This window comes from Nasonia vitripennis, chromosome 1 (assembly GCF_009193385.2).
Source record: "Nasonia vitripennis strain AsymCx chromosome 1, Nvit_psr_1.1, whole genome shotgun sequence".
Taxonomy (NCBI): Eukaryota; Metazoa; Arthropoda; class Insecta; order Hymenoptera; family Pteromalidae; genus Nasonia; species Nasonia vitripennis.
The window spans coordinates 19,469,508-19,493,978 of record NC_045757.1 but is presented as its reverse complement, the minus strand read 5'-3'; the positions used below and the strand labels follow the sequence as shown (position 1 = coordinate 19,493,978).

Sequence of the window (24,471 nt, the reverse complement as noted above, 5' to 3'; positions counted from 1 at the left end):
CTCGTCTGCGCTCATTGTTCGTCGCCGCGGCTATCTTCGAGAGCGTATTTTGTTGTGACTTTTGTAGCTGTTTGCGCATCGGAGACGACGCGTCGTTTTTAGTTTACGGCTCTTCTAAAAATATGGTTTTTCGTTCTTTTTTCGCTGCGGCATTTTTGCGCGTCGCTGTTGATTGAACTCGGAGGTGGAAACTTTGTGTGTTGGCCGGCCGATTAAAGCCGAGGAATCGGCTGGGAATAGAGCAATTGAAGAGGATGTAACAGCATCAATGAATGACTAATAAACCCCGCTGCGAGAGATCATTAAAAAGCTATTAAAAGAAAATTTTAGAATCGATCCCACGTCACGCGCAACTTTGACAAAACAAATGTTCGTTTATAGCCGCATTACTTTTAATAGCGACTGCCCGTTATTAATAAGACTTTCATGATTTTAAAATAAAATACGAGCAATAAGTTCCAAGCTGATTATGTCTGATTATAATGTGCTGGAATTATGGTTCAAGGGCTTGCGATATTACGCGCGCAGTTATTTGCGTCAATGTTTCGTGATTAAAGAGCTTTTTACAATCAGCGATGAATCTTCGCCCCTTTCACCAGTCGGGTCCGCATTTATACTGCACTCGAGATTAATATAATCACATTTTCTTAATTATGTCTGCAAAGTTTTAATTTTTGTCGTATCCGTAATTTAACGAAGCTCGATGAAGTCATTTAGATAAGTAACATCTACCATATAATTGTCATATACATGCTTGACGGTGAACAAAAGCTCACAACACAAAGCGCGTGAAAATCAATTATTATACCGCTGAAACTCGAACGCTCTAAACGAGTCTTATTGGCGTCCGGCACTCGTTCAATCTCCCCAGCGCAAAATCCATCAATTGTCCTTTAACACAAGATTCTCTGTTGGTCTGCTCGCACAGATACCTGATAGAGCAGGGCTGCAATTTGGCAGCGGTCAACAACGACGGCGAACTCGCCCTCGACATAGCCGAGAGCGACGAGATGGAGGAGATGCTTCAGAAGTACATCGACAAAGCAGGCAAGTGGTCGAATGCAGGGAAGAGGGAGAAAAAGACCTTTCCCAATAGCCTGAGCTTAATCGAATTGAGTCACGGGACTGGACGCCATCCTCCTTTCCATTATCATCGACGACTACATGTCGTTGCGCAACGGCGAATGGCAGTACTTTTTTCTGCATCGCGCGCGCTCTGTCACTCTATGTGCTTCGATAATTAAGAGACGCTGATGAGATGGTCTATTAAAAGACTGACGTACTTTTAAGCTATCTGCAAATTTGATTGATTAAATTTAACAATCCTGTTTTTAATGGAGTTTTGCATTACAAATTTGAGAAACAAAGATTTGTTTAAGTAAAAAAAATCAACATTTGTTTTAAAGCTTGACAGTTGTTCAATTTGTTTCATGACTTTGTAAAATAGGCATTGACTGCGATCAAGCAAGAAGCGAGGAGGAGAGGCTGATGCTGAGCGATGCAAGAGCCTGGAGATCTGGAGCACCCGGAAAAGACGCGATGCATCCTCGGTCCGGAGCCACAGCACTACACGTCGCCGCTGCCAAGGGTTACACTACAGTCATGAAGTAAGTTTGAATCAGACATCAAATATGTTAAATCTTTTTCTTATGTGCTCTTAGCACGAGGCCTAAACGTTAATCAAAATATATTCCGATTTTCCAATAGAAGCTAACTTTCAAATTAAAGTAATTCAATCAAAATTTCAGCATCTTGCTGCAAGCTCGGTGTGATGTTAATGCGCGAGACAACGATGGATGGACACCACTTCATGCTGCAGCGCATTGGGGCCAACGTGAGGCTTGTAGGCTTCTGGTGGAGAATTACTGTGATATGGATATAAAAAATTATGCTGTAAGTATAGTTATAAAAATTGCAAGTCTACTATGAAACGTACATAATATTACATAGTATACTATAAGTAATTGTTTTCATTCGAATAGGGCCAGACTGCATTTGATATAGTTGATAGTAGTATTTTAAACACCTTTGAGGAACTAAAAAAGAAGCAAGAGGTCTTATTAAAAGATCACCCCCAAATTATTAACAAACAACCAGCGATACCAAAGAAACGGTGAGTCTTAAGAGAACCTCAAAATAATCGTTTTTATTTTCATAAAAATCTAATCCATATTACTATGCCAATCTAATTGATAAATTATAATTTCAGTGTATCAACAAACAAAGAGAATTTAGTTATTGATCAAGAAGGAACGGAAACGTATGTAGAGGAAACGCCAAACAAAGTTAAAAAAGTCGAACTGGAAATTCAATCCGATAAAGAAGAGTCGAGCATCGGGACGAACAGTGACGTCGGTAAGTTGGCATTTTCACTTAATGTGCCGTAGAATCTCTTAGCCAAGGACTTTAAGAAAAATTGCCGCAATAATTTTTATTCATTTCAAAAATATAATATATGCTTAGAATCTGAATTGGTGCAGATTCTGTATGGGATACTTTGGATTGGGTTTCAGATGAAATAATGGAGGAACGAACATATATTTTTGCAATTTATAATTTTGTTTATTCGACATTCGCATAGTCAACTCGTACATTGCGTTATATAAGAAAAATATAGTTCAACGGAATCCAAAATGAATCCAAGGTGAAAGATCTAAATTAAAATACTTGAAATACTCGATTTCTTGACTATAAGTATGAATAATTTAAAGTTATCATAAAATCATCTGTAGTTTTACTCAAAATGTATTCCAATTATTATTAACGAGTAATGGTTTTGTTTATTGTCTTGTTTGAAGTTGAGAACAAAATATTGCGACAGTTTATTTTTGATCGGCTGCTTTAGAATTTAGGCTTCTACTTTTCTAAACTATAAAATATGACCTGCTCTCCTTCCTCTTGCCCGCAAGATTAACTTCTATCTGACACATTATTACAATCTTTTCTTATCGCTATTCTCCCTAAACTACGCTGCGTGGATTTAGAAGAGGGAGTCGATACCGACGTGGATGCAAGCGAGGGTGAGAGTGAATCTGAGACTAGCTCAGATACACAAACCTCCACGTGTTCTGATCAATCTAATAAATCAAATCGATCAAACAACTCTACTTGTCTTACCGATGATGGTGAGTTTTGCTCTCCAACTCCCCCGAGGAGCTCTGTGCCAACTTGTTTTTTGAGAATTTGTCGCTAATAATTCCGTTTTTTCTTTTTGTTATTTACTTTGGTTGTTCTTTTGGTTTCCTGAACCGTTTGACGTGGACTATTAATTATAATCAATGTGCAATATGATAGAAATTTATACACTGTTTACACTGTACAGTCATGAGTATTTATGAATACTTAATGCAAAAGTATCATTTGAATGATATATCTAAATAGCAACATAATGCACTTGTGTTTTATTTTCAGATACACACACACTGTTTTTGTTTTTGTTGTATAATTTTTATAATTGAATTTATTATTTCTAAAATTTGTTATGCTCATGACTGATTCTATGTAATAAATAAATAAATGAATATATATATATATATATATATATATATATATGTGTGTGTATATATATTCATATCGATCAGCTAGGTATATAACAAATGGTAAATGACTTTTATTTTTTTAATTTACAGAAAAGAAAAATAGAGTGAATCGCGAAGAAAGAGCCTCGCATAGTCCGCAGCCATCGCTGGATGTAAATAAAGTTCCTAATCAAGCACCCGTGGCACCACCGAAGCAACAAATTGAGAACAACGATGAGGGTTCTATACCCTCATGGCGTCGCTCGGGATCCTTCAGGAACCGCGGTCTTGAAACAGAAGCAACCAATTCAATTTCTACGAGTCTGTATATTTAAAAATTATTTTAATGATATAGGTATATTGGTTATTGGATATGAAGTATTACAAAATCGATGTTTTACAGGGATTGAGGAACGTGAGAAACCAGTTATAAAGACCCCACCTTCTCCGACAAAAGTTCCAGAGGAACCAGAAGTTGTGTTGAGAAGAACTCATAGTTTTGAAACGGATGAAAAGTGAGTAAACGTAATTCTTTTGCAATGCTTAATCAACACGAAAGCTTACGTCTTTAATATATTTTAGTTGTGTGTTTTTGGCAGTTCAACTTAGTATTGATCTTGTATATTGCACGAGCACAATTATTGTTTTTTTGTTTATTACACAAATACATTTGTGACGTTTTTATCTCGGTATAGGCAAATCAATTATTTGATAAACGTAGTTCGAATTCTATTTAAAGTCGTAGATGAAAAATCGATAGTCTTTTCAGTAGTAAATTAGAAAAATTAAGTATAAATAATCAAATAAGTCAATTGGTTCATCAAGGGGCGCGGTCGCGTCCCGATGGCAAGTGTAGAAGATACTTGAAAACTACTTTTTTTTAACTGTTATTCTTCATTTTTTTAAAATTGTTTTTATATAAAGGGACGATTAAGTTCAAGGGGTGTGAAATATGTATATTATTAAAAAACTTGCCCATTTTCTAATTATATTAATCATTTTAAGAAATATCTGCTTTTATAGTTCTTTTTGTTAAAGCGACTAATGTGCAATAAAAAATGTCGCACATACAGAGAAACCATTCCATTACTAATAATTAACTCAATGCTTGATAATGAGTAAAAATTTTGCCTTAATCATTGCTTAAAATATTCACACCTCTTTAAAAAAAAACGATGTAAAAAATCACTTATACGGAGTTAAAAATGACACAAAAGTCGAGTCGAGTCCGTATATAAGTGTGCATGGCACGGATGCATGTTGCGCAGGTTCTATGAGCAGTACCTGGCACTGAGAGCCCGTATCAAGGCAGCATCCTGCCCTACTCTCCACCGCTGCAATCCACCAACCCCTACTCATAACAACGCCACGACCGCTCGATCTGCATCCTTGCGCGATACTTACAGGTACGCGCACCTTCCAAAAGTATTTTTTTTACTTCCGGACTTTCTACGTGAGCGTATGTACCGTGTACGACACTAGAATTGTTTACTGAAGTCATGTCGTATGTATTTATTGGGAAATGAATTGATATAATGGGATTCATTATTTATATTACTTTAATTACTACTTTTCTTGCTAATATAGCATTCTTTCTGACTTTTAAATGAAAAAAAAAATTATCAGGGAATATGACTATTAACAAACTCTGTACTGTTCTCTGTGTTTTATGTGTAAAACTTTCTGAATACTCTTTTATACAAATAGGGAATTTCATTAGACAAGGGTGTGTGGTAATGATTGGTAACAAAGCAGATGTAACATATAAAAGAACTTAATGTTTTTTAATTCGTCAATAACTTAATTTTATGTATTCTTTTTTTATTTACCCATATAGTTTTTGCATGGAAATTTAGTGGCAAATTATTTATATTGGAATGATGCATGAAGTATTCTTTTAATGGTATGAGGTATATGAAGAAAACCTGTGGTATAATGGCGAAACCACAGTGATGTTACTTAATACATCTTTCATGAAGTTGTATTAAAACACAATCATTTATTGATTAATCTTATTTTTGGTACTTTCTTCAATATATATTCTTTTAAACAAATACTCATTTCAAATGCTTATTTTCTACGTTTATAAAATTTATATCTCATTTAATTAAAATCCTTTTCTAATAAATTTTCCTTTGTTTTTGTTTACAGGAAAAAGGAGATAAAATTGAATTTAGAGCTAACGCGAGTACCACAGGGCAATAGTTTACAGTCACCAAGTCTGCCAAACAAGTCACTACCGACCTCACCCGTTTCAAATCTTAGCGCTAATGCCGTTATCAGCCCACTACCGGCTAACCAGATTCGCAGGTATGTACAGAACCGCACTATAGTCTCTTTTTTTACAATTTACGCGCACGCATCATTTCAACACAGATGCGGTTGTTTACGTCCTAAGAGTGGGCATTTTTTATCTACTATGTACAATATGCGTTTATTATTGCATAAGAATAATTTAATTTGAATATAATAAGCGACTGTACTTGGAGTAGTGAACGTTTTTTTATTCAATCGGCCAGATTCAGAATGTGAATGAATATAAAAATGTTTTTATTGAACCTCGAAATTTTCAAATTTAGTTACATAATACATGAATGTTATACAAAAAGTGCCCATTAAATAATAACAAAAGGCTTCTATGCCTAATTGTGACTAGTCGTTTTATGCCTAGATCGTTAACATAATAAACGGCTTCCTTTTTTCTATTAGCATTAGATCTTTTCTTATTGTATAAAAAATGGTTCAAAAAAATTTTATGCAATACTTTGCTCTTATTACTTTTACTAATTTTAGTGCAAAAAGTTATATTCATTTGATTTAATTAAAAATTTTTCATGTTTTATTTTAAATACTTCATATTCTTAAAGTTGATGATTCACTGCATCACGAATGTTGAAAAATTGATAATTAGTGCGAGAATAAAGATTCGAAGTTGTAATAAAACAAACATTATTTAAAAAAAAAATCGTCCAGCAAATGTAAATTTGAAGCAAAAGTACTTTATACTTTCAAAATAATACTTATAAAATATTATCGAGTAGCATATCAAGCCCGGTCCAAGTATCGCCAGCAGTTCTGTCTACGTCGAACAATTCGACGACAGCACCTGCAACTCCTACCACACCTGGTGGGAGCAAGCTAAGCCCAGGAAATATCTTCAAAAATTTCTTCAAGTGCGTACTCACGTCGCTTGTCGTCGGAGTTTCACACAGTTGCAAAGCATTTTTTTTACTTGAACTTCCATGTATTAGTTGAAGATTTTTTTTATCATTTTTGTATATATATCATTCTTATATTTGTATGAAAAAATAGAGTTTAACTGTGAATTAAATTTATTCTCTATTATTTAGAAGCTTGCAAAATTGTACGTAATTACATTGCTTTAAAGCTATTGTTTTACCTAAGTAGTAGAATCATTGTACCATATTTATATTGAAGAACGTAAAAAATTTTAGTCGTTTTTGTTTTTGTAACAAGTGTTATACAATAATTAGATACATTATTCAACACTTTTCAACTGTGTATCCAAAGCGTGTGACGAATTGCATAAAACATTTGACAGTTTCATGCCTCGTTGATATTGGTTTTTACCATTTTTGTCTTAATTGCAGTTTGGAACCGCATGATTAAAACAGTGTGCTTTGTTAATCGTAATAAACATTGTTTTACCTTTTATTTGCAAATTCTTGTACTCACTTACGTAGATTCTAATGGAATAGCAAAGCAACATATTTAACCATTGCCAACGTGCTATCATGGCGTTAACACCGTATTTTTTAATTCAGTGCAAAAACAAATTGAATGTCATTTTTCCATGTAGCATTTTTGGACGTGGTCAAGCAATATTTTAGAGTTCGATGTTAATTTTATTTTACTTAAGTTTAAACAGCTTGGATTCTGGTTATTTAATAGGCTGCAGGTGCCATCAGAAATCAGCGCGTTAATTCGATAGAAGACATCGTCGATATGAAAATTTTGTTTTGAGTTTTTAACGATTTATTTAATCATGCGAGGGTGAACAGCTACTTTGAATTTTTTTGAATGCATGCTTACTCAAAATATAATTACCTACTACTTCAAGCTGAGTCGCCATATGTGTGTGACATAGAAAACATTACTCGCAAAGTGTGAAAAGACATTTCCCTGGTTTTATTTTTGATTTTGTAGTATTACAGGATTACCTACATACCATTATTACAACGACGTTTCGATGGTTTGTCTTAATTATGGATTCTCACAAATCATTATTGTATATATTAGAATATTTTCGAATCAATAATGCTTCTATTTGTTCTGCCTATATTATGTCGTGTCTTATTTATCACATGTTGCGTATATACATTGCAATATGGTAATTGGCCCAATTGCAAAAATTGTTTGTATGATACACGCTTACTGTGGAGAACGCCGATGCAAACTATCGAAACTTTACATTAACTTCCACCAGTATTAATTAATAATGTAAAAATATTCTATAGTACGTATTTACGAAATAAAGCGTAATGTTTAATTTCTGATACCCAAAAGAATGCATTTTGATATGATTCTCGCATTTTGATAGCTAGGCACCTTGAACGATAAGGCGAATAAAGTTCGGAGTGTCCAGCTATGCAGCTGCTAGCGCTTTATCAAAATAATCCAGATTACGAAAACGGCACTCGCCACTTTTCTGTCTCGCAGGTCGTTCGTGCCACCGGTTCGTGACGAGGAGAGCGAGACGCAACGCAAGGCGCACGCGAAGCGCGTCCGTGAGACCCGGCGCTCGACGCAGGGCGTAACTCTAGACGAGATCAAGAGTGCCGAGCAGCTCGTCAAGAAGAAGCAGCAGCAGAGCAACGATGTCGCTGGCTCTACAGCTACCGGAACTACCACCACCGCCAGCGTCACTCAGGTAGAATTCGAGGATATAGCTGATGCGACGACTCACCGCCAAGAGTTAACTGGCTCTGCCAAGTCAGAGGTTGTCGTTAGCAAGCTCGGCAAGCTCGCCGCGCTGCTTGCCATACCTCACGTGCTTTTCTCGAGGGGCAAGGGTGGGGAATGCTTGGATCGCGCGCGAGCTTTTTGCGCAAAAGAAGGAATCGAAATTGTAGGGTTTCTGGGTGGAGCAGGAAGCTCCTTCTGACTGTTTGACTCTCATGTTTTCATCGCGATTTCGGGTGTATTACATACATCGTTGAGTTGCCCAGAAATGTAAATAGTTTGCATTGAGCCGTGACTGTAGTTTTGAATCCTATTGCCTCAGTATTGTTAGCGAATAATTATTATACGAATTCTATGAGTTAGTTAATATTTTGCCATAAAGAGTAGAATAACGTAGATTTTGGACATGACTAAGGATTTGTGTGGTAACTGTAATTTTTACTGCGACCACAGTATAAAATGTTGCAGACTGCGTTACAAAAGTGCAAAAATTATAACACTATTAGGTACTTCTATATAAACATTGTTTCTGACTTTTTTTTCTTATTTTTTTGTATTCAAAGTTATATTTTTCCATGATCAGTTACGAAGAGAATATTTATATTTATTACAATAAATATCTTCATTAATTTTTTTTTTTTTTTTCATCCGCGCACGATCCCGTAGATTATCGTCTTTTTTGTGTCATCATGTCATATCATATATACCTTCAGTTTCTCGTTTTTCGTTACTGTGACGTTGATTGGAGCTTGCAAGGACTATCATCGGTACGATGTAAAGTGGCTCTTGGTGGTGGGTTGCGCGCAAATTATAGCAATGATTAATTTGGTCTATTTGGTTTTGTGTTTATTAATAAGCGATAGCTATGTCTCAGTGAAAAAAACATCATATTCTGATCACAGGCATAGTAAAAAGAAATACCATTGAAAGTATTGTCCATTAATCTCTGAGCTTACTAAGCTAATCAACAGCTTAATCACTGAGAGAATTATTGTAGTAAAATATTTTCTGTTCGCTTCTCGCGTCATTTCATTTAACGTAAAAGTGGGATCTACTTTTTTCCAGACATGTAACAAAGCAATATTTTGATTTTTTCATTTTTAAAAGCTTTGTTAGCATGATAATTTTTCAAAAAGTTCATCCTACTTATATCAATTCACATCATGAATTAACTGCCAAGCTAGAACGGTTCTCTCAGTGTCCCAATAACTGGATTTTCTGTTGTGATGGCGGTTAACCCCCCGTGCAGGGCTTAGCTTCGGCCGGCAGCAACTCGACGACAACGGCCTCGATCACGGCCACAATAACCACAGCCAGCCCTACGACGGTCAGCGCCAGCAAGCCTAGCCCTATCGCCAGTAGCACCTCAACAACAGGAACCACGGCAATACAGTCGCAACCATCGCTGACTACGACGGCGACCACGACGACGACGACGACGACGACGACGACGAGTGCGGAGGTCGAAACGAATCTGCCAGAGCGCCGGCCCTCCTGGAGGCTCAAAGTAGACAGCGGCAGCAAGGTCTGTGATGCAAGCGTACCCAGCGTAGAGCCACCGCTTGTTGTGCTCGCTGGCGACGAGGCCGACGCAGGCGGCTGGTGTGCATGGATGTTAAATTTTATCGGTTGGGAGTACAAGTAGTAGATTACTGCAGGTCTTATCGTTCTGCAGCTACGAGAAACACGTATTTGCACGCTCGCTCGACAGCACTCACGCACCCCGATAGGGTTTTTTTTGTTGTGTTTGTTCGAACCAGGACGATATTTTAATATTTGTTTATGTGTACCTATATGTACTTGTGTGTTTGATGAGGTTTTGGATTACAAAATTGTTTTTGGGATTGTTGTAGCTATAGATAGAACAGGTAGTGAAAAGTGTCGAGAGGAGCTAGTATCGTGCAGTATTTTGAAGAGATGAAATCAAGCAGGGATCGATTTATTCGAGATTATTCTTATTTGGTTTGCTGAATAATGACATCTTTGCTTGATAATTATTTTACTTGTTACTAAAAATTTAAATTTGAGATTTTAATATTAGAGATTTTTAAATTAAAACTATAGTTTTTGATAACGTTATTTTTATGCTTGTTACTCAATGACTAATTAAAGAGTATTTTTTTAACAACGTAGATCTGTAGAGCTAATTTTAAAGTATTAGTTATATTTAACATTCGATAAGTCACTAACTAGCGTAACTTCAAAAGTATTCCGTTTCGGTAGAATTTTTGGTCTCGAATGCAACGTATCAATCAGTTATAATGAAAATGATACATTTTTTGATCCAAAATTCTGGTCCCTTAATTTAGTCACCTGTCGATTCCAGAATGTGTACGAGCTTCCATTTGTACATACATGTCGTATTTTTTATCTTAGCCTGCGCTTGTTTCATATTTGTCTATCCTTACCAGTTCTTTTATTCTCGTGAACCAGACACTTTTGTTTAGCGGCAAAAGGTACGTTTCACGATTTTTTTTTTCATTGGTCTCACAACTATCGCAATAAAAACGATGCAGCAACAAAGAAAAGAGAGAAAAATAAAGAGAAGGAATATCGTTTACACTGTAGCAAAAGGAATGTCGGGGTATCCAGATGTAAGTGCATGATATAATTTGGGGCATGCTAGTCCTTAACATTTTACGTCAATATGCTTATCGCGATTTATTATATCCATGTGCCGCTATTCACAAAATGTTTTTTGTCTTACCACTGTAAATAAATACATACACAATATATACCTTATACTTTTGCAGTTTTTTGTAAGGAGAGCAATAAAACTGTTTTTCAAAGTAGTCAATCACAAACAAGGCTCCTTTTATTTCTTTTTTGCCTCAAACGCTGTACGTCGAGAAGAACTATGGTCTGCTGCACCGGGGAATCGTTTGTCTTATTCAAAGAATATTGTAATCGTAAAAGAGTCCTCCGGTTGCAGCACCTGAGTCCTTCTCGACGTGAAAAGCTCGAGCAGAGATAAAGCGTCCTGAGACATTCTTGAAAAAAAAGTCTATGTCTAATTCACAGTTCCAGCTAGAGGACGCGAATAACAGATCTACGTCAGCGGATACGACGACGGCGTACATAAGGCGGCCCACCGGGGGAGGTGGTGGCGGTGGCTCGACTCTACCTCGGCCTAGCTCGGCTCCGGTCGATAGCATCGCCTCCAGCACTGCTGAGACGACGGTTACCCTGCCACTCAGACGACCGCTCAAGCCACCGGAGGATAAAGGTAATGTGACGACGAAATCTAGTTGTTTTTTAAAGTTTTTTGCTATTACATTGAGAGTCAAGTTTTCGTTTTGGTGGTTTTATTCCATGACAAATATAATTCGCAAGAATAAAGCATCTTTGTGTAACGAAAATAGAATCGGGTCAAGTTGTTTCGGTTGATTTTATTTTCAAAAAAGTTTGCAAATACTAGGAGGTTTATTGGGTATGAACTTTATAGGGTGATTAGCTGGTTAATTCGGCTCCTCTTTATAGTGACTAAAGAGCCTCGTAAACAAGGTGTAGATGAACATATCCAAACGTTAACAAGTTTAAACAGACGCTCCTTGGTCTGCTTCTCATAAAATATGAAAATTTTTAAAATATACGAAAACTTTGTGAATGACCCATTCAACATGAATATCGTTGGCTGTTTGCCCGCAATGAAATACTAACAATAACGATTATTTTGACGAAGTTTTATTTAGAACGTAAAAAATGAGAGTCATCTCTGATTCATTGGATTTTTATAGTTTCTTCCTTAGTATTTTTCAGTAGAATCTTTAATCCAATTATTTTTACCAATTTTCTGTTTTATTGGAATAAAAGAACATCTATTAATTGCAGAGCAAGATAAGGAGAACGACAGCCGAAATGCACAGGCGACCCAGGCTGTTATCCAAAGGAGGCGGAGACCAAAAAGAAGATCCACCGGAGTCGTTCATGTCGACATGGACGTTAGTATTATTTTTCAATTGACATTCCCACATAATAGTACAAGAGCTTCTTAAAGTCGTCGACGGCTCTAAATCATAGCAATTAACGGCCATGCTGTCGACAGTAGCATTTTCGGCTCTATTTTTGCCAGGCGACTAATGCTAGTGCGCACACGTATGGGTTGATAGATTTATTACATCATAAACAAGCTTTGAGTAGATTGTGCTTAGTAAAAACAACCGAAAAACTAGTTTGAATAAAAATCCTTTTAATTTTATATTTTTGTAGAACGTAGTTGTTTAGATTTCTACTTATTGTTATGATAATAAATCTATAATCAGTCATGTTTCGACTGGTATATAGATAAGAATAATAGCATATTTAAATTTGAAAAAATTAAAATAAAACTAAAAAATAGAATCAGTGACGGTAGGCTTAGCAAGTTTCGCCAGCATGGTCAATTAAAAACCTTCTGATGCACTCGAACAGTTGGCGATCGTCGATTTTCTTCGGGCACCTTAAATATAATTGATGCGGCAATGGTATATAGCGGCGCGTGGGCCGGCTTAATTTGAGAAGCCAATGTTTTCATTTGACGTCAGGTGTAAACACTGTCTATTAATGCGTTGAACTGTAATCATTGGACTTTTCTTGATCTGTTACAGGAAATCGACCCGGAAAAGCAAGACATCCCGGCGAGTGGCGATTGCGATGATACCAAGATCAACCATAATGAGGTGAGTTTTTTTATTTTTGTGTTTAACATACATTTTAGTTATGTAACACGCGGTTACGTATTATTTATTTTAAATTTCAGTTCAATAGTGAATTATCCCACACATGACTTAGGGAAAAATTCTTTAGATGCACGTTGATTTATTTTTTGACAAATTAAGTTCTAAAATAATGCACCCAGGTTTGGCCTTACTAATAAGTTAGCCACTATCAAAACACTTTTTTTTTGTTTACATACAAACTTAATTGTGACAGGCGTATCCCAAAAGATATTTCCGCTTATTGGTAATAATATTTTTAGTTCGTAATCCGCGAAATGACGCAAAGGACGAAAGCAATTGAAGCGAAAAAAATATTGTCTCCTCGTAGTTGTGAAATAAACGAAATAAAAATAGCTCAAATGATATAATTCTATAATTGGCACGTTATATAGGAGAGATGGGGGCGAACTTGAACGCGGGGCAATACTATAACTCTTTTATAACTTTTAATTAAAGCGCACCTACGCCCCACCGGTAACATATATATGTTATATCTCACCAAATCCAACATTTGGACCGTCAGACTTTTATGTAAGCGGCGGTTATGCGTTCAGGCCCAGTGAATTAAAAATTCTCGATCACTTTCTGTAACTTTTAAAAGTCAGGAAAAGTGTGACCACGCCAGTGGGTCTAAAAATTAATATTGGCCTGTGAGATCAAAAAGTACACGTTAAAAGAGCAATTTTGACGCCGGGTCGCTTGCTGTACATAAGTTTTAAGGCTACATATTGACAATTGAATTTTTTAAAACCCTTGGAGCTAGTTTGTACATCAGGTACGGGGCAATACTGTACATAAGATTAACATAGAGAAATATGGAATTGAAATCCATTTTTTATAAACATGCCTTTAGTAATTTAATTATACCTTAAAATGGTTCGTAGATACTAAAAAAAAGATCAGTAAAAATCTGGTATGCTCAAAAAAAGCTGTTAAATGCCGCATAAGCTGTGGTAAGGGGTGACTAATCTATAATAGCGAAATGGGTCGCGAATATAATATAAAAGCTTCATCTCCGTTACAACTCTTGCAAAAATAAAAAATGAAGTTTGAAACATTATGTATACAATTTTCCGATTTAATTTTTTACCCAATTCTGTATTTAAATTCAATCTGTATAATGTTGCCCCGAGACCGTTATAGGATTGCCCCACCCCTGGGGCAATTTTATAAATCTGATGCTTTGTTAAAACTGTGGACCGATTTTTATAGTGTCCATTTAGGGAGATGAAAATTCGTGTATAACTACTTTAAACCAAGTTCTTGAAACCCAATTATTTGATTTTTTATTTTCATGTAACCGTTTTAAACTATAAAGCGACAAAAAAGCGTTCAAGTTAGCCCCCCTCTCCCCTATATAGATAACTATTACGAATATTACTTTAATAAGTATATTAAATATAAATCATAATCGAAAACATACATAATAGTACATTTTTCGCCTTTTCTTTTGCGTCGCAAGTAGTACTGTTCTTCAATAGTCAGACGCCGATGCAGGATTTGAACATTCTATAGTATAGCATAAGAATACAACCGTAAGGTCACTTGACAAACATTAAACCTATTTAAAGTTCAAAAGGAATAAATCATATACTACTCGTCGTTTGAATTAGTTATACATAGTATTGATTTTTTAATGCGATGAAATAATTATATCTTAAAAACCTGCAGCATCATAATCGACTGTTTTTACTATCTTTTTTAGTCTTTCTCTGTCTAACTCTCGCAAAAGGCATCGCTTTTAAATACAGATGTAAAAATAGACGCTCCAATCCCCCTGAATCCACTGAGTTGTACGAGCAAGGCGTTAAAAATAGATCAGTGTACACATAGTCACACGCGCTCCGTTGTCCGACTCGTCCGAAAAATTGCGAGATGAGACCTGGCTCTCGTTCTCTTTCTCCACACCTCTCTATACTACTTTTCCTCCTGAAGTCCATTGATGAATGGACTTTCGTCTACCCTCGTTTTTCTGATTTTTTTTATTCTTGCAGTTATGTTCTAATTTTCGCAAAAAAATGCATAAATCAGCCCGTGAATTTCCACTTAAAAATAACTTTTTGCAATGCTATTATAGCTTCTGCGAAATTTAGTGTTGCACTAGTAACTCACACTAATTGGCAGCCAGGGAACGTTTTTTCGTGGGCTATCTAAATATCTGAGGTTGGCTCGTGTGCGTACGAGCATTTACGAGAAAGACTCCATCTTCGATGTTATAATGAACTTGAAACCATCGACCGCGTTATTTGCAGATACCTATAAGGATTAGGTGTTGTTATTTACGTTGAAAATAGTTCTGAGAGTTTACAGACGCATAAATCAATGAAATAAATCTATTATGCGGAAATATTTGTATTCAAATTATGTTTATACGGGTATTTTGTTTTCCGAGATTAATCATGCCAATAAATTATTGTATTTTTACTTTTATTCAAAACAAGTTGAAATTGCCGTACGCGCAACCTCTAGTATATCGTTTATGCCAAAAGATATATTTTCAAATAAGGCTACTCAAAATCAATTAGCAAGTTATTTCATACTGTACTCGTCGACACAAGTCGACACAAGCCTGGGTGGATTTACTTTAGAAACGAAAGTCGTTCTCTCCACCAACCCAAAGTTATAAACCATACTAGGAATGAAGGCGCGCTTCGAAAATTCACTATAAGTGTTGGGCGGCACACTAACTTCTGCTAATATTTTATAAGCATCTGATACGTTACCATACCCGCAATACTATTTTAAAATAAATAATTCCCAATGTCGTCGTCATTAAGGTTTGAGTAGTGAATTTGAAGAAAAGTTCAGTATAAGAGTCAGTGAGTTTGTCTATCATTACAATTCAAAGGGCATTGTATGATGATAGACTTAAACTTACTGACTCGGATACTGAACTTTTTTTTAAATTCATTCTTTTAATTGCACTTCTCACTGACATTTCAAAAAAACGGAATAATATTCACACACATTATTATTATTACTTTTAAATAGGGTTATGGTGCCATTTTTCAATACACATGTTTTAATACTACACTCTTGGTAATGATTAATTTACTAAGGTTTCTTGCTAGTTACATTTCATATATTTTTTCTGCCATCGAGGTTTCCACATTTCATTTTAAACACCTCAAATATTTCTACCAGGGTTATGACTGTTTTGAGGTTATGAATTTAAAGCGCGGTTCTGATCTCGTTGCCTAGGCAACCAACCAGCAACCAATCAGAATCACGTATTAAATGCTTCACACACATAAAAGCCATCATTTTTTTAAGAGAGGAAAGAGAGGGAAGAGAGGATTTTTTAAAGAGAGGAATACTATTTCTTTGAAGCGAGTCCTTGCTATTGTCGAATACCTCAAAGCAAGATAAAAAAAATAAGAGAGATTTCTGAGAATCAAAGCGAGCGTCATCGGGCGTACAGCACAAAACCAGCAAACTGGCCGAGTCTCCGAAAAAGCCGCGCGAGTAATTAGAGGATCGACTGCGCGGGTGATTTGCCGGTTGAGTTGAGCTGGCCGCGGTCTCGCGGCTCGTTGCAATCGATTGCACACACGGGCGCGAGGACCACGTGCGGAAAGCCGTCGCCACCGCCGCAGGCTGATTCGAAATATCCATGCGCGCTTTCTTGGCATTGGCATCGCCGCGTAAATATCCTCCCGCTCACTCGCTCGGGAAGAGAGTGAGAGACGGAGAGAAGTAGATCAAGTATGCGAACATGCACAAACAAATAGAGGAGCTGTGCACGCGAGCGTGTGAGAAGGGGACAGAGAAATATGTGTGCTGGAATGCATATGGGAAGGCTTATAAGAAATCGACGTCGTTTGGACAATTTTAAACACGATGTCTGGCGAGGACAAAATATACCAATTTAAGTAGCTAGAGACTTGAAGTATACTCGAATCTATAGTGGGACGAATTCGCAGAATCAAACGCCTCGCATTGGCAGGGTTTACAAAATTATCAAGGTTAGCAAAATATGGCACAAGTAAACAAAAAGTGTAAATTCAAAAATACAAGCGGGAGTGTGCCGATTTTACCGCCGCTGCAGAGAAATCGCGCGTCCCGAGTCGTTTACACGATAAACTTCGAGCCAAAGCGCTTCGATCACTCGTCGCTGGTTAAATTAGTGTTCGCGGCGAGGAAACAAATCAGCCGATTCTAAAGTCTGTGGATTATCCGCGCCCACTTTTCAGGGATTAAAATATTAAATTTCGATCCGCGAATTCGGAATGGTCCTGTTATTCGCCTGCGCTTAGGGTCAAGGGAAATCCGTTCCACATAGCCATATCCAAGAAATAATCCGCGCAACATAGTCGTTGTCGAATTGAGCCAAGAAGCCAAGATTTTGAGGAGAAATCCTGTTGTGAAAACAAAGTCTCGCTTATACTCGCACTTCCGATCGCCGTAACACGCTCTGTATACGACGACTCAAACATCACAATACTGCCGACAGCGCAGCGGATATTTACGCACAAGGAGTGGAAAGAGCAACAAGAGGCCCGTCCAAACGAAAAGAAAGTATACATGCAGAAGAGGCGATCGTGAATAACGCAAGCCGCGCACTAGTGTGAGGCCAGAAATAGCCCCTCATCGACGTTTGCAGCGATCGTGTACCTTTGACATTCACCGCGAGTCGATCTCCCACTTGTTTTATTGGGGCCGACTATAGTACGTTCGGTTGCACCGCTGATGATATTTCCTTTTTCTCATTCAGGTCATTGCTAAGTCACTTCCTCGTTTGTCATCTCGATCGACGAGAACGCGAAAGTTGACGAACTGAGAGTGTAAATTTCATCTTTCAAAACAATGAACCCAGATTCTCAGCCCACCTCCTCGAATTTTGCAATCCACTTGTATACTGTTGCTCAACTCGGGTCAATATCTTCCGTTCCATTTCTAAAAATTACGACTCGTTCGGCGTGGCTAACAAGCGCACGGATTCTAGACCGCGCGTTGTACGAAAAAAAGCCGAGAAAATTGGAAAGCCCGCGAGCGCGCGAAGAATTAAAAATAATCGGACATGGGTGACGACGAAACGTTTCCCCGAGAGATTTTTCAGCATCTCTCCAAACAGCTGCCAATTGTTTCATAAACCGAAGCTCTTCGGTGGATCTCACATCCGCGAACGCGTCTCGTCATAACAGTTCTCTCTCCTATCATCTCCTTAATCCTCCCAAAACATCGCGAGAGAAGCTCACCCTTTGTTCTCTCTCGTTCTCTCAAGCGCTGTAGACGCTCTCGGGCAATAATCCGCTCATCAACCAAAAATACCGCGCATTCTGAGCCGGTGGCAAAGTTCTCATTTATTTTGAGATTGCAGCTAAGACTCTCTCTTTCGCGCGCGACGTATAGGTCGACGGCTGCAAGCTCGCGCGCACGCGAATCCCATTATTAGTAATGGCCTCTTTCCGTTCTCTCTCTCTCTCTCCCTCTCTCTCTCTCTCTCTCTCTCTCTCTCTCTCTCTCTCTCTCTCTCTCTCTCTCGCGCAGGGCAAGCTCGAAAACAAAGATTTTACGTTTGGAGGTTATGAGGCCGACAGCTTCTATATGATGTGCTCAGCTCAGCGCGTATAGCTACCTACTAGTTAAGCCGTCGCCCTCGTCGCGCGACTTTTGGCACCGAAATCCCGCAGAGAGAGAGAGAGAGAGAGAGAGAGAGAGAGAGAGAGAGAGAGAGCAGACGAGAGAACTCGCGGAAGATGACGCGCGCTTCGAAAGAATAACACGGTTCCTCATAATATTCTCAGCTAATGCTGCCCGCATGTGTGCGAAAATAGACGAGCGCGAAATTCGCGTTTAATTGGCACATCGTCGGCAATCTTATTAGCGGCTCTTTGTTCCGAGAGATCCAGCGGTAAGACACCGCGATGTCGATCTCTCCCGTCGTTATACCGATCCAGCGCTTATATATTTAAATTTTCGAGCGAGAGCCAACGCTCGCGCGGCGAAGCAGCAGAGAAGGAGAGACGGGCAGAAAGGGAAGAAGGAAAAGCGATGGTCGCGAGTATAGCCGATGCACCGCGCATCAAAAGCCGACGGTCCGGCTAGAGCCTTAAATGCGCGCGCTCGCGCTTTATGCAGCCAAAGCCCAAAGGCTGCGAACAGACGGACCGCGGGCTTATATAGAGGTACGTATATACACGTACCCCGAGCATACAGCCGCGTATAACGGGCGCAAGCTCCCTCTCGTTCCTCCGCTCGCTATATAGCCGAGCGGGCGCCTTGAAATCGCGTCGGCCCGTATGCGTGCGCGCACACAAAACGACTCGCGGCTTCCACAAATAACTCGCATGGAAGTAGCTACTCGGCGGCGGCAGCGGCGGCAGCGGCGGCAGCGTCAGTCAAACACTTGCTGTCATGAAGTTAGAAGCCTCGTACCGTTACTCTGATATCGCGCTATAGTATATATAAGGCTGCGTCGGGATCGGAACGTCGATATTAGAGTGTGCCGCCGAGTGCAAGTGCAGTTCGGAACAGCTCGGACTGGATCGGGTTTCACGATGAAGAGCTGAACGCTGCAGCGTCGCGCGTGTGTTTGATTCATAAGCTGTAGTGCAATAATCGATAGAAGATGTCGACGTACCGCAAGAGAACGCAGCCGAAACCGACGACGGCGGCAGGACTGCGAGCCCAGGCCTCGGCGAGCGGCAACTCGATCTTCCGCAACCGGCCCCGCAGCATCGCCGGCCTCTTCGGCAACAGCCAGAACAGCTACTCCAGTTTGCTCGGCGGCTCGAGCTATTCCAGCGGCAGCAGTAGTCCCAGCTACCTCAGCAAGTCCTCGCTGACGAGCAGCAGCGGCGCCTACAAGAATGCCTACTCCAACTCGAGCGGCAGCCTCAACACCGGCTACCAGAACCCCTACACAACGTACGGAGGCACCTCTTCCGGCTACGGAGCTCTGACTCTGCCCTCCTCGAGTCACTCGAGCATCGGCTCGCTCAATCTCGCGACGCCCTCGACGAGTTATGGATACCTCAACGGACTCGGCAGCAGAAGCTCGCCGTCGGTGCACAGGGCCGGAAGCTTCAACAAGCCCAAAACCAAGATCGACAGCGGGAGCTTCGGGTCGAGGAGCTCGAGCCTGCAGAGTTTGGCTGGTTCCGAGGGATACGTTGTAAGAGATTTCGCACTTTCAGCGCGTCGATGATTCATCGAATAATAATCGGGGATAACGAATGTCCGAATTGGCTTATAACCTTGACATTGAGCCTGATGTTTATACGATCGCGTAAGCAAATTTGCTGCACTCGAAAGGTTTTTGCTCGTTGATTACAACGCTTTTTCTCTGAGTTATACATGCAATTATTCATCGATGCGCGGTCAACAGGTAGATGTGGCGTGCGGTCGCTAGAAAGTCGTGAATCATAAGTGATTAAGCGTCTCGACATCGAAATTTTTTACAGAGCACACCTCAACTATCGTAATTTTAAATAAATTTATACTCAATCGAATGTAATTTGGCTGATTTAAGAGATAAAAAAACGGGTAGAAGATTTCCGGTTAGTATATTGCACGGGTTACAAAGCGTATAATTCAATTTTATTTATAGTTTCCCTCCCTTCGTATTTTTTCCTGCACTGATGTTTTCATTTTTGAATATTCGTTTATTCATTCTATTTTTAATCCCCTCGCGTTGCACGCTCAGGTTATTTCGAGAAACCCGATGGACAATAATCTTTCAATGAGTTTATTTTCTTTGTGAAAAAGTAACGCGCCCTGTTGACACGACATGACATCGAGCATACATTGTTGAAACAAAGAAAATATGAGTATACAAGCTTTCTTTTCTTTTTTTCGTCTTGTTGATACAAGATGATCTCGCATACAGGCCACAAGCCTATAATGTACAAAACTTGCTCCGCATGTACAAATTTAGCTCAGTTGACAAGTTACTCGACTTTTGTTTGTTTGTCGATTGTAATTTATTATACGTTTCGTACGATTTACGCTCGTGAAGCGACAATTGTTACTTTATTTTGCCTCGAACACATTGCGACAAGAAAAGCCAGTTCGACTGCCAATTGGAAGAGAAGCAGGGCGCGAACTAGTGTCAGATTTCGATAATCGTCGGTGGATTTTCGAGACACCTAGCTCGATTCCCGAGATGAATAACTATTACCTCAACTGCAGTGTTCATTTTAATTTCAGGCCAGCTATTGTTCAAATTTATGTTTCAAGACTTAATTAGTATAAACTCGACAGAACAAATAACTTTAATGTACACGTCGGAAAAAAAAATTTTGAAATTCTGAATAAAATTCTAAATCCCGTCCTTTTCTCCAAATGTTTCAGAGCGGACACGAGCGTTCGGGTCGCTCGAGCAGGCTGGGCTCGGTTTCCTCGCTGAGCTCGGAGACGGGCGGTGCTACCCTGGGCCGAACGAAATCCAGCAGTGGAACGACCTCCGAAAACGGTGAGCTCGACTACAAGAAGCTGTACGAGGAGTCGCAAGCCGAGAACGAGCGGCTGCGCGAGAAGCTGCGCAAGTCCGACGAGTCGCTCAAGGAGACCCAGAGCCTCCTCGAAAAGGCCCAGAGCAAGAGCTCGCTCTCCGAGACGGAGAAGCGCGAACGCCGCGCTATGGAGAGAAAGCTTTCCGAGATGGAGGAGGAGCTCAAGGTAACTATACCTACTGCTCGCGTGCTTTTTTCTCTCTTTTCGTATACACCCGATGCGGGATTGTTTACTATACTCTTTTTCGTATATCCCTTTTCTTGGGGGTGCTTTGCTCGGCTACGCCAGCGAAAGGTTGACGAGATTCATTGTACAAGTGTTTATTGCGAAAGTTTATGCTTCAATTCGTTTCATATTCTCAAAGCTCGACAATATTTTCACGATGAACAAAGGTGAACTGGATCAAAAAGTATAAGAATCAATTAATACTATTCAACAATGATTCTTCTATACTTGAACAGTCAATTTATGCAGCCGTACACGGTTTGACTTGTAATTAAAATAAGACGCGAAATAGCTAGTTTTTTTTTATATTTTTGTACAAACAATTCCGTTCATTCTGTGCAATCACGTGAAAAAGTTTGATCAATTTTGGTGCATAATAAAGCTTATAAAACCCTATCCGTTTTGTTATTCCTAGTAGGTTGCACGTGAAATATGATACATTTTCTTTTGTTTTTTCTTTTCCACTTTTACGCCGGTTGCGATTGTCTGATGCAGCAGGTTGCTGATTCTCTCTTAATGTGCATTGAGAAAAAAGGTTATTTTTTAATTAAACTATCCTAACTAGATCACTTGATGAAAGTATTATTCAAGATTATCTTTATTCTTTGATAATTTTCAACAAATAATCTGACGTTTGCATTTTTCTCACTGAGCATTCGCGCGTCGAGAGGGAACAATTGGAAAGGCTTCAGAGCATCGCTTTAATTTTCTTTCTTTGCCGAGCCCTGTATTTTTTTTGTCTCAATTGGCCACCATTCTATTTACTTCTTTCTCCTCGGCAGTTGCTTGAAGTTTTTTTTTTTTTTAACACATCTGTTTTCCTCTCTTTTTATTCTTTTCGACGTTACTCGCGACACGACGAAATTTTACGACGTACCCTGGCCCGAGTCCAGGCTGCGGGCCTTGATTTCCCATGTAATTTCTTTCGTTATTATTTTTTTCGCGTTTATCGATTTAGCTCATACGACGCGCTCAACCGATCCCTTACTGATGCCTCTTTAGTAATGTACACCAGACGATTGAACTGCAACAGCGTTTTGATGCAAAACTTAAATTTTTTCCAAATGGACATGGCATTTTGATTTAGAGTGATGGTTTCTTTAATACATTTTATAACAAAAATAAAAATATAATATGATAGTGGACTAGTGTTTATAGCTGCCTAGGCTGACTATAAGGGCAATTTTGATTTACTGTTCATTTTCATTTTGTATCGTGAAAAAGGAAATAGTTTTTTTGAATTGTTCTCTCCTTAAAGAACATCAATAGATTTGCGTAAGGCAATAAACCAAAGAAACGATCATTTCAAAGTTTAAAAGCCATTATGTTCTTCCTTTGCTTCCCTAAAATTCAAATTAAAGGGACCGTCACCTACAAAAAATTGTTTGGTTGGTGTCGTACTGGAACACGTATTTTATGGATCACTGCGAAATTTGGGGTATCTTGGGCTAACCGTTTAACTGTTTACAGCAATTGCAAAAGCTCAAAGCTGAAAATGAGAGATTGAAAGCCGAAAATCGGGCACTTACCCGCGTGGTATCCAAACTCACCAATACTGCTAAATAGGTAAAGGACAAAGATAACGACAAGCATATCTCCGTTTAACAAATTGTACATTGTACGTTACGTACAATCATTAATTACCATTGTTTTTTTCTTACCTTAATTTTTCTCTTAATTTATCTTATTTCTTCTATACTATACTTGTTTTATTTTTTCTCTTTCTCTTCTTAACGTTCTCTTGATCTGCAATGATTTGAGTACGATTTTTTGTCTTTTGAAATTATATTTTTTTGCTACACTTACTGTCTCACACCACTAAGCTTATTTTTGCAGACTTGTTCGATTTCGACTTTTCGTTACTCTCACGCCCATCGTTCTGTTGTTTAATTATGGACGTCCCACCTGAGCGTTAAAAAACTGTGCAACTAGAGAAAAAAAATAGAAATCATTAATTCATATTTGAAATATACAATGCAGTATTTTTATCAACTTGGTTTTTTGTATTTTTTATTTCACTTTGAGAGTAGTTGTCGACTGCATTGGATATTATTAGTTTGCGAAAAATGTAACTGTAAATGTTAAATTTACAGCTAAAACGTTATCGACACACTGTGTTAGATGCATGAAACGTTAGAAAATTTCGCACAATCGAGCGCGGTCATATAGATTAGTCGCGATGAAACAGCATGAGTCGCATAAATGCGTACAATAATCAGTTTCGCAAGTTTTAGAATCATAGGAGAGTAATGCACATGTATGTAGCCCTAAACACTTAATCAGACATCATAGTGCTCATTTTCAGTATCTGGATTATCGATATAAAGCTCCTGCATTGGACCAGTTTAAAAGTTACCGAAAAAGATGCACGACAATAACTGTATACCCGTCGATGCAATGACGAACTCGAGTAACACAAATATTCCTTGTTTTTGCGTTTTTCGTCTGACATATCAAAGCTCAAATGCAAGCTGCTTTCCCATAAGGCGTCTGATGCGAGCTCCCAGCCTAGTTTGGCCTTCCAGTGAACGCCCCGCTGCAACATTAACCCGAGCTTCAGTCGTTTTGCGTGTTTTTACTCTCTGTTTTTATCTTTTTGTCTTTATTCCCCTGCCAATACTTATACAATGACCCGATAATCCTTAAACAGC

At 38.7% G+C, this 24,471-nt stretch overlaps 1 protein-coding gene across 10 annotated transcripts in view; it reads left to right on the top strand.

Annotated features, from left to right (window-relative positions):
• The window catches only part of LOC100114433 (protein phosphatase 1 regulatory subunit 12A), a 35,534-nt gene that overhangs the window by 6,716 nt on the left and 4,347 nt on the right, over nt 1-24,471 (top strand). The window contains exons 4-21 of one of the 10 annotated variants that reach the window (XM_031928856.2): nt 929-1,047; nt 1,448-1,607; nt 1,749-1,893; nt 1,983-2,113; nt 2,210-2,355; nt 2,985-3,125; nt 3,630-3,839; nt 3,922-4,033; nt 4,787-4,924; nt 5,670-5,828; nt 6,560-6,691; nt 8,199-8,409; nt 9,691-9,966; nt 11,463-11,667; nt 12,273-12,382; nt 13,028-13,099; nt 21,434-21,760; nt 23,291-23,386. In XM_031928856.2, the coding sequence (XP_031784716.1) occupies nt 929-1,047; nt 1,448-1,607; nt 1,749-1,893; nt 1,983-2,113; nt 2,210-2,355; nt 2,985-3,125; nt 3,630-3,839; nt 3,922-4,033; nt 4,787-4,924; nt 5,670-5,828; nt 6,560-6,691; nt 8,199-8,409; nt 9,691-9,966; nt 11,463-11,667; nt 12,273-12,382; nt 13,028-13,099; nt 21,434-21,760; nt 23,291-23,386 (2,890 nt within the window). The remainder of the gene's footprint in view (nt 1-928; nt 1,048-1,447; nt 1,608-1,748; nt 1,894-1,982; nt 2,114-2,209; nt 2,356-2,984; nt 3,126-3,629; nt 3,840-3,921; nt 4,034-4,786; nt 4,925-5,669; nt 5,829-6,559; nt 6,692-8,198; nt 8,410-9,690; nt 9,967-11,462; nt 11,668-12,272; nt 12,383-13,027; nt 13,100-21,433; nt 21,761-23,290; nt 23,387-24,471) is intronic. The other 9 variants (XM_031928862.2, XM_031928870.2, XM_031928864.2 and 6 more) reach the window with 9 other exon arrangements.